Source organism: Acinonyx jubatus, chromosome C1, assembly GCF_027475565.1.
Source record: "Acinonyx jubatus isolate Ajub_Pintada_27869175 chromosome C1, VMU_Ajub_asm_v1.0, whole genome shotgun sequence".
In the NCBI taxonomy this organism is placed as follows: domain Eukaryota; kingdom Metazoa; phylum Chordata; class Mammalia; order Carnivora; family Felidae; genus Acinonyx; species Acinonyx jubatus.
In genome coordinates, this window is record NC_069381.1 from 21,270,542 (window position 1) to 21,286,006 (window position 15,465).

General features: G+C 44.0%; 1 protein-coding gene and 1 long non-coding RNA gene across 10 annotated transcripts in view; one reads left to right on the top strand and one right to left on the bottom strand.

Annotated features, from left to right (window-relative positions):
- Positions 1-1,268: 1,268 nt before the first annotated feature.
- On the bottom strand, positions 1,269-4,009 carry LOC128313173 (uncharacterized). The gene is made up of 2 exons (XR_008293489.1): positions 3,708-4,009; positions 1,269-1,603 (listed from the first exon to the last, which is right to left on the bottom strand). It is a non-coding gene; the product is annotated as an uncharacterized LOC128313173 (long non-coding RNA).
- Positions 3,880-15,465, top strand: part of GMEB1 (glucocorticoid modulatory element binding protein 1) — a 36,291-nt gene continuing 24,705 nt past the window's right edge. For 2 of the 9 annotated variants that reach the window (XM_027059890.2, XM_053210094.1), the window contains exons 1-2: positions 3,880-4,010; positions 11,078-11,231. In XM_027059890.2, coding sequence (XP_026915691.1) covers positions 11,104-11,231 — 128 coding nt within the window. In that variant the 5' untranslated portion in view covers positions 3,880-4,010; positions 11,078-11,103. Of the gene's footprint in view, positions 4,011-4,237; positions 4,466-4,630; positions 5,104-5,364; positions 5,903-11,075; positions 11,232-15,465 lie in introns of those variants that run through there. The other 7 variants (XM_027059889.2, XM_053210083.1, XM_053210073.1 and 4 more) reach the window with 7 other exon arrangements.

The window sequence follows — 15,465 nt, forward strand, 5'->3', positions numbered from 1 at the left end:
TTTGCCAGAGCTTTGTGCAGTATCAGACATGATTGGTGCTGTCCCCTTTCTGTAAGCTCCCTGCCTGCCATCTGGGCTTCCTTTCTCCCCTTTGTCCACGGACCTAATTTTCTGACCACTTCTGGTTGGTCCCTGCAGATTACTCTCAGCTTAATGTTCCCTAGGTTTGGACATCTAGCCCCCTACCTCTCTGCACACTCTTCTTGGGTGGCCTCATCCACTCTTGGCCTGTATGATCCCATTTACATGACAGCTCCTATATCCCAGCCCTCGCCTCTTGCCTCGGGTAAGTCAATCCAAATTCCTTCTGAACACCTTCATTTGGATGTCCCTCAAACAACTCACACTGAACAAGTCCAAACCAACTCATCATTTCTACTTTCCCTCAACCCCAACCAACTCTTCCTGCTTTGTTCCTTCCCTGGAAGTCATCATTGTCTCATTCTTTCCCTCATTCTCCCCATGTCTAGTTGGTCACTAATACCTGTTGGTTCCAATTTGAAACTGTGTCTGGAACCCATCAGCTCCCTGCTGATATGTTTTCCTCTGCCCTGCAGGAGGCCCCCTCTTTCCTGCCTGGATCATAGTAGTCTCCCTGACATAGCTTCCATTTCCTGATCTTTCTCCTCCCCAGTCCGTACCTTATAATTTTTCTGATTATTCATTCCTTCAGTCAGTCAACAAACATTTGCTATGCACAAACTCTGCTCCAAATACTATGAGGGGTAAATCATACAGATTGACCCAAAATAGGTAAATAATCTAGGGGATTTCTCTCTTTCTTCTTTAAATATTTTATATATTTTGTTATTTATTTTTTGGAGAGAGAGAGCGCCAGCAGAGGGAGGAGTGGAGGGAGACGGTGAGAGAGAATCCCAAGCAGTCTCCATGCCCAGCTTGAGCCCTACATGGGGCTTGATCCCACAACCGCAAGATCATGACCTGAGCTGAAATCAAGAGTTGGACACAACTTGGGGCGCCTGGGTGGCTCGGTCAGTTAAGCATTCGACTTCGACTCAGGTCATGATCTCGCGGTCCGTGAGTTCGAGCCCCGCGTCGGGCTCTGTGCTGACAGCTCAGAGCCTGGAGCCTGCTTCGGATTCTGTGTCTCCTTCTCTCTGACCCTCCCCCGTTCATGCTCTGTCTCTCTCTGTCTCAAAAATAAATAAACGTTAAAAAAAAAATTAAAAAAAAAAAAAAAAGAGTTGGACACAACTGACTAAGCCACCAAAGTGCCTCAAAGTGCCTAAAATCACAAGCCACCAAAGTGCCTAAAACCACAAAAGATTTTATTTTTTTAAAGTAATCTCCATACCCAACATGGGGCTCAAACTTACAACCCCAAGATCAAGAGTCACGTGCTCTGCTGAATGAGCCAGCCAGGCACCCCTCTAGGGGATTTCAAATTATGGGACTGCTACAAAAGTAAGCAGGGGGATTGAGAGAAAGTAGGGCATGGGGAGGGGAGTTCTCTCAGAGGTGGTCTTTGCCCTGGAATAGTCCCCCCAGATCAACATGACAGTTGTCCTGATGGAACTGGGGGCAGCGATGATAGAGAAGAATGTGGCTGGGACACAACTTCAGGTTGGGAGCCAGGAAAGGCCTGTGAGGAATGAAGGATGAGAATGAGCTCTGGAGACCTGAAAGAGGCACTTTCCAGGTAGAGGGAAGAGCTAGTGATAAGGCTGAGAGAGTTCCCAGCACACAAAGGAGCCCAGGATGTCTGGTCTGGGGCACAGTGAGGGGTGGAAGGAGGAGGGCAGGAAGATCATGCCTGGGGGCCCTGGTTCGGGGACTGGGTTTTATGCTAAGTGGAATGGGAGGCTATTAAAGAGTTTTTGGCAAGGAAGTCACATTTGACTGTCTCTTCAAAAGATTACTCCCTCTAGGTGCATAGGGTGGAGTGCATCTGGAGTTGAGGTGGACAGTGTGGCTGAGACTGCAGTGGCCTGGTCAAGCCCTGTGGGCTGGGTTGGGTGTTAGCAGTGCAGTCGGAGAGAACATAAGCCTTCTTTGGGTCCCGAATACCTGCAGGCTGGCTTCGTACTCCTTATGACAACCATCTGGTTCTAGCCTCCCTCTTCAGCCCAGCTCCCATCATTTCTTGTCTTTGCACCTGCTGTACTTTTTGGAATGCTCTTCCTCACTTTCCCTTTGATGGACTAGTCATTCCTGAGGCCAGGCTCAAATACCCCCTCCTCTCTAAAGCTGTTCAGGAATTTTCCAGGGAGAGCTCTTTGAACTTTTTCAGTGCCTAGTTTGTATCTCTAGGATAACATCTAACACACTGTACTGTCTTGTATGTTTACAATTCTGTCTCTGAAGAAGGTGAACAAGAGCTTCTGGAAGGTAAGGACAGTTCAGTGAGTGTTCAGTGGGTGTTCAATGCATGATCAAAAGATATAGATGGTCCCACTATGGAATAGTTCACATAGGTCCAGACTCCAGTCATGACCAGCCCCCATTATATTCAAAATCATCTGATAATGTTTAAGTCCTTGATCATAAGAACAGGTACCAATGTGGGCACTAAGTCTCCTTATTTTCATACTGGAAACAGCCCTGAGAGGTTGGCACAGTGGGAAAATCATCTTTATTTTACAGAAGAGTAAACCAAGGCTTAGGAGAGGTGAGACTTGGGGCGCCTGAGTGGCTTAGTGGGTTGAGCATCTGACTCTTGATTTGGCTCAGGTCATGATCTCACCATTGGTGAGGCTGAGCCCTGAGTGGGGCTCTGCACTGACAGATTCTCTCTCTCCCTCTCTGCCCCTCCCCCACTCAGGCTCTCTGTCTTTCTCTCTCTCTCAAAATAAATAAATAAACATTTTTTTTAAAAAAGAGGTGAGACTTGGTCAACATCCCTGAGCCCCCAAATTCAGTTCTATCGTTGACCCCTGGGCATTCTTACCTGTCCTTGAATCAAGAACTTGTAAGACTTCCTGTCACCTCTTCCTGGTGGTGGAGGGGACATGACAGGAGGAGGCAAGACGGGGAATCAATTCTCCTACCCCCTTAAAAAAAAGTGCCCATACCACCACCTCATTTGTTCCTAATAAGAGGAACCACCTCAGCGGTTACAACCATGGACTCTGGAGAAGGAAGGGCCTGAACTGAGACCCTGCCTATGCCATTTAAGGTTATGTGACCTTGAGGAATTAACTAATTCTCTTACCCCCCTGTTTTGTTTTACCTGTAAAACGGGAGTGAAAAGAAGCTACTTAGTAGGGTCGCTGGGAATATTATAGGAGACAAAAGCATCTTCCCCAACGCTTGGACATATAGAAAGGTTTTAATACTTGCTAATTACTGTTACTGGCTCCTAGAAATTTCCTAAGCACTTTTCAAGTATCACCTCTTAACACTCACGACAACCTTATACCTTACGCGAAATGCAGGTTTGGAGCTGTTAATAATACCCCTAAAGAAGTTAAGACTTGAATCCATAACCTCACTACCAGGCAAGGCTTGGCAAATGCGTGGGTCAGAGAATGCAAGCAGCTTGCTCAACGACTCGTGACCAGTTACTGACTCTATACTCAACCAGATCTTTGATTCCGAATTGATAGTGGGGCATTACTTCTGAAGGTCTGTAATAAAACTGGATTTGGGGAGGTGAAATGGGCAGTCCTCCAGAGGAGTCGAGAGACCTGCCTTTGCCCCTGATTGCGGATGAGATGAACCTTTAATTTAGACCTCCTTTTCCTCACCTTGAAGTTGGGGAAGAAGAGTTATTAGGGTCCCCAGAGCTCTTCCCAATACTGACTCTCCAGAGCAAAAGACCCCTTCTCAGGTAAAGGTTCATTCAAATTCCTCCGGCTGAGATTCATCCTCCGCGGGGCCCGCAATAAGGACGCGTCCCCTTTAAGGCGCCAGCTCGCCGGCGGCGGCGGCCGGAAGTGTTGAAGCTCGGCCTGGCGGCGGCGGTGGCAGTAGCGGCCGTGGCGGCCTCTGCGCATGCTCCGTCGCCCGCCCGCCCTGGCCGCTCGCCGCCCGCCCGCCCGACGGAGACGGTGAGGAGGGGGAGGGGTGGGCGCGCGGGCGCGGGCGCGGGGTGGGGTGGGGGCGGGGGGGCGGGCGCGGGGGCCGCGCGGCGGCCGGCGAGGGCGGGCGGGCGCGCAGGGGGCGGGGGGCTGCTGCCTCCGCGGGCGCCTCCCCACGCCCTGTGCGTGCCGCCGCCGCCGCCGGGGAGCGAGCGGACGTCGCGGCGCCGCGGGGGGGTGGGGGGACGCTGCCGCTGGGTCCGCCCGAGCAGCCGGGCCGCCCCCAGCGCGGCCGGCCGCGCCGCCCGGGCTCGGCCCCTGGCCGAGGGCGGCGGGCGCCGGCGAGCGGGGCGCTGGGGGGGCCCAGCGCCCCCGGACCGAGGGCCCCGGAAGTCCTAAGCTGAGGGGCCCTGAGGGGCCGGAGCGACTCCGGACTGAGAGGCCCGGACGCCCAGGACCCCGACGAGGGGTCCGGGGATCCCGGGGTATCCCTAGAGGCGGGGCCCGGGGAGCAGCTGGCCCTTGGATACAGAGCTTGGGAGGGGCCTGGGTCGCGCTTGGCCGGGGGTGGAGTGGGGGAGGTGGGGGGGAAGTAGGGGGTGGGTACGAAAGGTGAAGGAAGCCTGCACACCCGCCCGGGAGGAGACCCTTGGAAGCTTGGCGGGGGAGAAAGAGCGGAGAGTGGGTTCTGCAGAGGGAAGGAGGCCCGAGTTTCACCCGAGGGGCGCATTAGAGGCCTCGGCCTTTCAGTCCAGGGGAAAAGAGGCAGGTGCTGTTCCGAAGGCGTGGTGACAGTATGGGTAGTGTGAGCAGGGGACGAGGAAGAAGAGCTCCAGGGGAAAGTGAACAGGCCCCTGCCTTCCCGGAGATGAGGGGGCGGTAGGAAGACGCCTCAGCCTCCTCAAGTAGGAAGGGGAAGGGTCCAAACCTGTGAGGGAATGAGAGACTGAGGATCTTCTGAAGTATATAGGTAGAGAACGGAACAGTCTGGTATGTCAGGGGGTGGGAAAACCCGTGTTTTGGAGGACCGGAGAGAAGATAATTGAGGGGAAGAAATGACATTTCTACTTTGAGAAATGACGGGGGAATTGGCCAGCTGTCTCCTAATTGAGGGGCAGGAACGGTGAGAGCAGAATCTTACCTGAGAGTCCTGGAGAGTGATCCACCAGACCAGACTAAGGCGTGTCAAGCCTTGACCTAGTAGGGATGGGGGGCGGGGCGGTGCAGGGCTTGACCGTCCAAGGAACAGGAGGAGGTCTGAATTCTCTTAAGATGAGAGAAATCTCAAAAGTACTTCCTAACAGACACAGAAAGGGCCTTGTTTGGTGTCTATTTAGGAGAACCAAGAACTGGGTTTCCTCAACCTAGGGATTGGGGAAAGGGAGGATCAGATCGTTCTAGACTCTCAGAGGGATTCTTCTCCCTTGCCTCTGGTAATGCTACCAAAGTGCTTTTGGAGGACCTTTTCATTAAATGTTTGGACTGTCTTCCCTAATTCGTAAGCCTTTCATCAATTATGGATATTTAATATATACTTAGTATATACTGACTTGATGACTTTTTTCATTAGCCATGAGTCAACCATTCATATTTACCTCAACAAACATATTAAGTAGCTAATTTGTACTCAACTTCATTGGGTTAGCTTGGGCCCTAAATTGCTCTTGTCCTAGGCAGAAGTCCCCTAGAGTCTAGTGTGATGACGCTTCAAAGAACCCTTTATCCCATCGCTTCCCCAAACACCTATATAGTAGTCTTCAAAATGTGACCTGTCCCAAACTTCATTTGCTTTGGCTCTGTCCCTCACAGTGGTCCTGTGTAGCCTTCTTCTCGGCTTTATTACATTTGATAGCACCCTGGATCACCTACTGAATGCATGAGAAGGAATAAAGAAGGAAAAAATCAAGGAGTTTTGGCCTCAAGTAATAAAGTTTTAATTTTATTGATGATATTGATGATTATATAATTCATTATAACTTGGGAATTTCTTAATAGACTACACAATCTACAAAAATTATAATACAGTATGGAATAAATACATTCTGGGGTTAGAAAGTTTCAGGGTATCTATTTCTTTTACCTTTTCCACTATCAACTCCGATGTCCCTGCAATCATGTGACACTCATGATTTTGCCACGTTTTAAACGTTAGTTTTCAGGGGTGCCTGGGTGGCTTAGTCGATGGAGCGTGGAGCTCTTGGTCTCGGGGTCATGAGGTTGAGCCCTGTGTTGGGTATAGAGATTACTTAAAAAAAAAAAAAAAAAAAAAAACCTTTGTTTTCAGAACACAAAAAATGAATTTAATCTCGAGTAGGTCAGATGTCATTTGTTTAGTTTTCCAATAGTTATGTCAATGGTCATGTGCTTACTCTTGATCAAGGTGTCTTTTTTGTCTTTGAAAAGAACTACAAAATAATTTTTTTCACGTGGATGTGACATCTTTCCTTTATATGTGTTCCCCTAGAATTACAGTGTTGTGTGATTACACAGTGAATACTCTAAGGCCCCTTCCATGAAATACCCAAAGGAGCAGCTCAGTCATCTTGCCTCAGGAGTTTTTGTTGCTATAAACAAGAGCCACTTTTCAGATCATACTCACCTCAAAGAGATGACCTTTCAGTTAGCCAGTGTAGTCTGTAGAGTCTGGTTTCAGGTTACTTGTTAAGAATGTAGTATTTAGGGTAATGAGATATATTCAACCTAAACTTGCTTCTCTAAAGAATGTAAGAGTTGCCATGTTGGATCAGACCTGTGTCTCTTACTGACACTGAGAGACATATTGTGGGTGATTGTAATTACCTTCTTGGATAAACTCAGAAGGTTAGAGAACATTCCTCTTGGGTTCTAAGGAGTAGGAGGGCTAAGGAGTAAAATATGAGTTCCTATTGAGGAAAGTATTAATCAAGTAGTTAACCACTTATTCAGAGTATTGTAGAGAGGACTCAACCTTAGGGTAGAAGGTTAAAACTAGAAGCATCCTTCTAATTCTCCTCCTGTAACCCATTTATTTACCTAAGTTACTTAAAAAATTTTAAACCACTGTTTTAATTTTTTTTTTAATATTTATTTATTTTTGAGAGACAGAGAGAGGCAGAGCATGAGCAGGGGAGGGGGAGAGAGAGAGAGGGAGACACAGAATCCGAAACAGGCTCCAGTCTCTGAGCTGTTTGTTAGCACAGAGCCCAACGCGGGGCTTGAACCCACGAACTGCGAGACTATGACCTGAGCTGAAGTTGGACGGTCAACTGACTGAGCCACCCAGGCACCCCTAAAACACTGTTTTAGAATAATAATTTCACAAGTATGTTACATGCTAAAGTATTATATCTTTTAAATTCATTAAGTATGTAATAACAGAATAGTGCTTGACAATAAATGTCCAACAAATGTTAGCTGTGATTATTGTAATTCAAGCTTTATTTATTTATTTATTTATTTACTTACTTATTTAGAGGGAGAAGCAGAGGGAGACAGAGAATCTTAAGGAGGCTCTGTGCTGTTGCAGATCAAGCTCCAAGCTTGATCCCAAGACCCCGGGATCATGACCTGAGTCAAAATCAAGAGTCGGATGTTCAACTGACTGAGCTACCCAGGCACTCCCAAGCTACATTTTACTGGTTCAAAATTTGAAGATACCTATTGGTTCGATTATTGTAGGATTTGATAGCATTTGTTATGCCTCATTGTATCCCTTTTTGTCTTTTTCTAGACTCTAAGGTCCTAATTGTTTTGATTCTACTGTTGGCAGCCAGCTGAACCAGTCCATTGATTTTGTTTTAAAACAGTTTTTTTAATGTTTATTTATTTTTGAGACAGAGAGAGACAGAGTATGAGCAGGGGAGAGGCAGAGAGAGAGGGAGATACAGAATCTGAAACAGGCTCCAGGCTCTGAGCTGTCGGCACAGGGCCCGACGCGGGGCTCGAACCCATGAACTGCAAGATCATGACCTGAGCCGAAGTGGGGCGCCTAACCAACTGAGCCACCCAGGCGCCCCTCATTGATTCTGTTTTTTATCCCTAGTTTTAAACCTTTAAATTATAGAAGTTCAGATAGTGTACTGTAATATCTTACAATTAATTTTTTTCTCTAGTATGCATCTCTTTCCCTTGTTTAGTTCCTGAAGAGCAGGTACTCTCCCTTTTCATATCCAAAGTAGACAGTTTTGTAAATAGTAGTTTGATATTTGAAAACTGGTTATTGTACTCCTGTGTCATGGGTACTGAGCTAAGGGTAGGGGAGCCGTTGAAAAAGAAAGGCAATCCTTGCTCTCCCAGGATATAGTCTGGTGGGGAGAGGCTAACAAAGTGGGATGATGGTTATGACAGAGGTGCTGTAGGTACTAAGAACACAATCTCACATCTAGTCAAGGAAGTCACAGGCCTCCCTAAGGAAGTTATTTATTTATTTAAAGTAAACTCAATGTGGGCTTGAACTCATGATTCTGACATCCGGAGTCTCTTGTTCTAGCAACTGAGCTAGCCGGGTGCCCCAGGAAGTAATGTTTTAAATAAGTTATAAAAGTTTAGCAGTGACTAGCCAAAAAGGAAGGAAAAGAGAATTCTAGGTAGAGGAAACAAGCGTGAAGCCTCAGGTGAGGAAATATGGCATGTTTGAGAAATTGAAAAAAAAAAAGTGGGGGGGGGGGGCATCTGCTCAGTCAGTTGAGTGTTCAACTTCGGCCCAGGTCATGATCTTGCAGTTCATGGGTTCGAGCCCCGCGTCGGGCTCTGTGCTAGCAAACAGCTCAGAGCCTGGAGCCTGCTTTGGATTCTGTGTCTTCCTCTCTCCCACTTGCACTCTGTCTCTCTCTCTCAAAAACAAATAAACATTAAAAAAAAAAAATTCAATGACAGGAGACCACAATGTGATAGGAAGAACTATGAGAAATGAGGTTAGCAGCGTAGATGGGACAGATTTGGAGGATTCTATAAGCACTGTTAAGATGCTTGCACTTTAATAGCAAAGGGAATCCTCTGAAGGATTCTGAAATGGGGAAATGGCTTGTGGCCTTTAGTAAGATCACTTTGTCTCCTCTGTAGATCATGGCGTGGAGAGCAAGATCAGAGATAAGGATACTGATGCGAAGCAGCTGGAAAAAATCAAGTGGTAGTGTGTGGCTCAGAATATGGTGGCAGCACAGATGGAGAATGGGGGATGGTTAAAAGAGAAATATAGATGATAGAATGGATAGGATTTGGTAGTTGATTAGATTTTATAAAGAGAAGAATGAAAAGTAACTCCTTAGTTTCTGGCTTGAGAAAATGGGTGGAGGATAGTGCCATTTACTGAGGAGGGAAACAAGAGCAGGTTTGTGAGAGAATGTGAGTTCAGTTTAAGGTGCTTACAAGATAAATTATAAGAGGCTTTTGGGTACAGGTGGTAGAGAATTCAGGAAAGAGGTTTGAATGTGAGAATCACAAAAGGCAGAAGCGTAAGTCTGCTACGAGCAATTTTAACTAGATTATATACAAACAAAAATTGATTGAACCAACATGTCAGTGCCATGATGATCAGGGCTGTGGAGACCAGCTTTTTAGAGAAGCAGCACCTGCCCTCATAGAGAGTATAGTGCAGTTATGGAGCTAGAGGTCTGTTCAATTAACGACAATACAGAGCACAGTGTGATAACCACTAGAGGAAAGCTACATGTGAAGTGTTGGGGGACTGTAGAAAAGAAAATGGCTTGGCAGGGCCTCTGTGGAGGAGTGGGCTTTGAACTGGACCTTGAAGGGAGACTGAGATGAGGGAGAAGAGAGTTTGGGCTTAAGGAATAACAAAGGTCTAAAAACCTGAAGGTACATATTGTCTGTTCAGAGCACGGGCAGAGGCTGGGTTGGCTGGCACTTCAGATTCTCAGGGAATTACTGTTGCAGATAAAACGGGAAAAATATTTTGGGACCAAATGAGGGAGACTTTGCTTGCTGTGCTTACGTATGCATATTATAGGCAAATATGAGCCACGATGTGGATTCAGTTGTCTGATTGTCAGTCACATATTCAAATGTGTGTCCACCGTGTCCCTACACGTGAAAGTAAACACAGTGCTCTTACCTGTACTCTTTTTAGTGACTCCCTTCTTTGCAACTGTGAGGACTAACTACTGCAGAATATTCTGGGGCCCTCTGAGTTTTCGTTAAAATTGGGATGATGCCGGGACACCTGGGTGGCTCGGTCGGTTAAGCGGCTGTCCCTTGATTTTTGGCTCAGGTCATGGTCTGCACAGGTCATGATCTCACAGTTTGTGAGATTGAGCTCCACATCGTGCTGACATTGAGGAGCCTGTTTAAGATTCTTTCTCTCTTACTCTCTGCCCCTCCCCTACTTTCTCTATCTCAAAAATAAATAAACTTAAAAAAAATGGGGATGATGCTTTGAGTTATGTTAGAGTCGAGGAGCACATGGTGTTGGACACTGGTTTCCCCAAGTCTGCAAGGGAGATGTCAGGCAAGATCATCTCCATTCAGTCTGAGGCAAAGAGGTAGTAAGAAACTTCTAGAGGTCATACAGTTGGATTCAGTATTTATTAAACAACCATACAATGCAAATCATTTTTCTTCCTGTACAGTTTCAGTTAGCAGATACTTATGAAGTGCTCACAAAGTACAGAGTGCTTGGTGAAGCATAATGGCTGGTTGCAAAGAAAAGAGGTGATTCTTACTTTCTAGGAGTTTACTGATGGGGTTGGAACTAGTGGTGTGCTATAAATCAGTTCTCCAGAAAAAAAAAAACACAACCCTGATTTGTAGTGCTTGCCAATTTCTGTGGTGTATGTACTCCCAGCATCACTGATTTCAAGCTACCAACTTGCTGTCACTAAACTCAGATTTGGGAAGAGATGTGCACAATTGGTTCTCAGGAGCAGGCTCCAGCACAGCACTGGGTGAATCACATATACTAAGAAAACCTAAATCAGTAAGTGAGTACGAAAGCATGTCTGGAAAGATCAGAGCCTGTCAGCCCCTTCTCACAGTTCCCATCCTTTTCAGAGGACCGTGATCTTAGAATGGGTAGTCTTAATTATCCTGATGTTCCTTTCCTAGGGTTGCTATCTTTTCAAAACCAGACAGTCACTGATGCTTCTTGTTTCTGACAACAGCCCAGCTATCTGACTTCATGTGAAAGATGGCTAATGCAGAAGTAAGTGTTCCAGTGGGGGATGTGGTTGTGGTTCCCACTGAAGGAAATGAAGGGGAGAACCCTGAAGACACTAAAACCCAAGTGATCTTGCAGTTACAGCCTGTGCAGCAAGGGTAAGTAACCAAAGATTTGGGCAGTCTGAAAAATTTGGGAGGTTTAAAGAGTGGGGAAATTTTAACTTTATGGTTGCTTAGCACAATGGAACATTTAGCACCAATCTTTCAGAACGTATTTATAATGTATCGTGTGCTCTATTTGTTATTTTAATACTTATTACAACAGTAAACTGTGTCTTTGTCTCTCTCCCTCTTCTCTACTGTAAGCTCTTTGAGGGTAAGTTACATAGCTCCCTCTTCTTATTTATCCACACAGTTTAGCATAGGGACTTGATACATGTTTACCGAAAGACAGTGTAGTTAGAGTCAGAGGAGATTAGGCAAGGCAACTACAAAACTTTTCCTACCAGAAGGGATCTGGACCCTAAAGGATGGACAAATTAATCAAGCTTAGTTAATCAAATAATTACAAAGTGTTACAAAGTGTTGGAAGTATATTACAAAGTGTTGGAAGAAATATAGCACATGGTTCCCACCATCATGGAGCTTGCAGTCTAGTTGTACAAACCAAAAATACATATATGTAAATAAAGAGGTCACTTACATGGCAAAATCTAAGAAGTGCTGAGTGTCATGGTTAGAAAGTAGCTTGAATTCAGAGGATCACTATGAATTTGAAAGAAGAGATAAGATTTTTAAATGGTCTTGAAGGTTAAATAAGAATTAGATCTACAGAGAGAAGGGAGAGAGAGTTATTTTATCTTGAGGAATGTATAAAACATTCTTCATAGGATTAGAAATGTTCTTGGGGTGCCTAGCCAGCTCAGTCAGTGGCGTGTGCCACTCTTGATCTCAGGGTCTTGAGTTCAAGCCCAATGTTGGGTGTAGAGATTACTTACAAAAAGAAAAAGAAATGTTCTTGGGCAAACACATAATCCAATCCCAATCTACTAAGTAATGTACCTTGTCTTAAACACTTCTGGAGAAAGATAGTTAACCTCTCTCTTGGTAACATAAAAAACTTTTTAGTGTAAGAAATTTCATCAGGTGCCTGGGTGACTCAGTCAGTTAAGCGTCTGGCTTAGGCTCAGGTCATAGTCTTGAGGTTCATGAGTTCTAGTCCTGCATTGGGCTTTCTGCTGTCAGCAAACAGCCTGCTTTGGATCCTCTGTTTCCCTCTCTCTCTGCCCCTCCCCCACTAGCATGCACTCTCTCTCTTTCCCTCTATCTCTCTCTTTCAAAAATAAACATTCATATATATATGTGTATATATATATATATATATATATATATATATATATATCCATAGTTTGCTAACTTTTCTGAATATTGAAGGAAATATTCTAAGATATGTAAGGGAAAGTTGATATAAATAATTACTGACAGGGGCACCTGGCTGGCTTAGTAAGTGGAGCATGTGACTCTTTATGTCAGGGTTGTGAGTCCAAGCCCCACTTTGGGAGTAGAGCTTACTTAAAAAAATAAAATCTTTAAATAATAATAATAAGTATTGACATATAATGGATAAAGTGATTAAAAATTTTAATCAATTAAGTGGCACCAAAAGATCATGCATACTTATTCAAAATCACTTGTTTGGGATTTCATTTGTTACATACACACACATACTTGTAGTTGTTACCCTTTGAGGAAGGGTAACATGAGGAAGATTCTTTTGTGCATGGCAACTTTATTTTCTCCTGGAATCATTGTTTCTTCTACCTTTTCTAAAGTGCTCCAGTTGTCGCTTTCCTATCCCTTCTGGAGACAGAAAACGCTTCTCAACTACTTAGAGACTTAATTATTTTGAAGATTAGTTCCACTTATTTTGTGTGTGCATATGTCTTTTTTAATTTTCCAAATGGCATTGTCTTTTCGGGAAAATTCTCGTTGCCTGATTAGACATCTTTGTACTACATATGGACTCCCCAACCTACTGGTTTTTTTTGTTTTGTTTTAATTTTTTAAAAATGTTTATTTTTTTTTTGAGACAGACAGAGACAGAATGCGAGTGGGTTGGGGCAGGGAGAGAGGGAGGCACAGAATCTGAAGCAGGCTCCAGGCTCCGAGCTGTCAACACAGAGCCTGACGCGGGGCTCGAACTCAGAAGCTGCGAGATCATGAACTGAGCTGAAGTTGGTCAGATGCTCAACCAACTGAGCCACCCAGGCGCCCCTCCCCAACCTACTGTTTACACTGAATTTACCATATAAGCTAGTGATACATTTTCAGGTTCTGCATTTTGAGATGCCTGCCAATCAATGTTTAATTGATTTCTCTAGTTATATTTTTTAAAATTAATTTATTTTTAAGTAATCTCTGAGCCCAATGTGGGGCTTGAACTCACAACCCCAAGATTGAGAGTCCTAGGTTCTACTGATTGAGTCAGCCAGGGGCCCTGTATTTTTTAATTATTTGGATATTTTGTTGCATTTTAGCAGAGAACAGAAATATTGATACTAGTGATAAGCAGTGCAGGTGTGAAATAGAGGTTTCCACTTATGGAATGAATAAGTCACATCATAAAAGGGACCGCATTAAGGAATATAGTCAGTGATAATTGTAATAGGGATGTATACAGACAGATGGTAGCTACATTTGTGGCAGGCAGCATAATGTATAAATATGTCGAATCCATTTTGTTGTACACAGTGAAACTAATGTAATACTATATGTCAACTATACTCCCCATGCAAAAAAAAGGTATAGGCCTCATCAATTTAATACTGTTGAGACAAAGATAGAAATCATGAGGTCTTTAGCCTCAGTCACACGTAACCTGATTGGCTACAGATTCAAGCATGAGGGAAAGAAACGATCAAAGAACATGTATGAATTGCTGGGAATAAATTGGAAAAGATATTCAAAAGGCAAAAAATAGAGATTTTCTATAAATGTTTTTTATTGTTTATTTTTGAGAGAGAGAGGCAGAGCGCAAGCTGGGGAAGGGGAGAGAGAGAGGGAGACACAGAATCTCAGACAGGCTCTGAGCTCTGAGCTGTCAGCACAGAGCCCAATGCAGGGCTCGAACTTTCGAACTGCAAGATTATGACCTGAGCCAAAGTTGGTTACCTAGTTGACTGAGCCACCCAGGCACCCCTCTATAAATATTTTTAGATTTCAATATATAGAACTCCTCTTGTATGTCTTTTTTAACTTTTACATATATGATATTTTATACTTTATCAAGTATGCATTATATACATGTTTCCAGGAATACATTATCAAGCAAAAGTAGCGTGTCTGGTAATGTTCTCTTGATATAAATACATAGAATCTGACATACTGAATAAGATGACACTTTTTTTTTATGACACTTTCATAATAACACTAGATTGGCTTTAAAATATGTCCACATTTAACTCTATTATTATTTTTTTAATATAGATACTAAAGTATCTAGAAGGCTTTTAATCCTAGGAGATTTTCAGCATAGAAGATTTGTTCAGCATGTGCTTTCTCTAAAAAAAATAAAATGGCTATTAACTTTTTCAAATATAATTTCTTATACTCAAAAAGTTGTGGGAGCAGGGGGTACCTGGCTGGCACAGTTGATAGAGCACGTAGTTCTTGGTCTCAGGGTTGTGAGTTCAAGCCCCACATTGGGCATAGAGCTTAGTTTAAAAAAAAAAGTTATCAAGGGGAGTGAAGGTACTATGATTCCTTCATTGTTCTTGGCTGTCCAATTCATTTTGGATTCATAATAGTTTTTTTTTTAATTTAATTTAATTTTTTAATTTACATCCAAGTTAGCATATAGTGCAACAATGATTTCAGGAGTAGAGTCCTTAGTGCCCCTTACCCATTTAGCCCATCCCTCCTCCCACAACCCCTCCAGTAACCCTCAGTTTGTTCTCCATATTTAAGAGTCTTATGTTTTGTCCCACTCCCTGTTTTTATATTATTTTTGCTTCCCTTCCCTTATGTTCATCTGTTTTGTATGGATTCATAATAGTTTTTAACATCACCAGGGATTGGTGATTTTAGTGTACTACGTAAATGTACTGAGCATCCTGACTAGCTTTTTTTTTCTCCTGTAGAGGACATTCAATCCAAATGTATTGGAATAGTTCAGTTTGAAGAGTATTGGCCCTACTTTCCCTTTCATGCTCAGATCCCTCTCTCCCTCTCTAGCAGAAAGTTTAAAGCCTATATTATAAGCTCTTTCAAATCAGTAAGGTATCACTTAGTTTATGTAATAATCTTAATCTAACGTTCAGTTAATCAGAATTTCTTCCCTTAACATTCTGGATAAAAAGAACTTAACTATAGGGGCACCTGCATGGCTCAA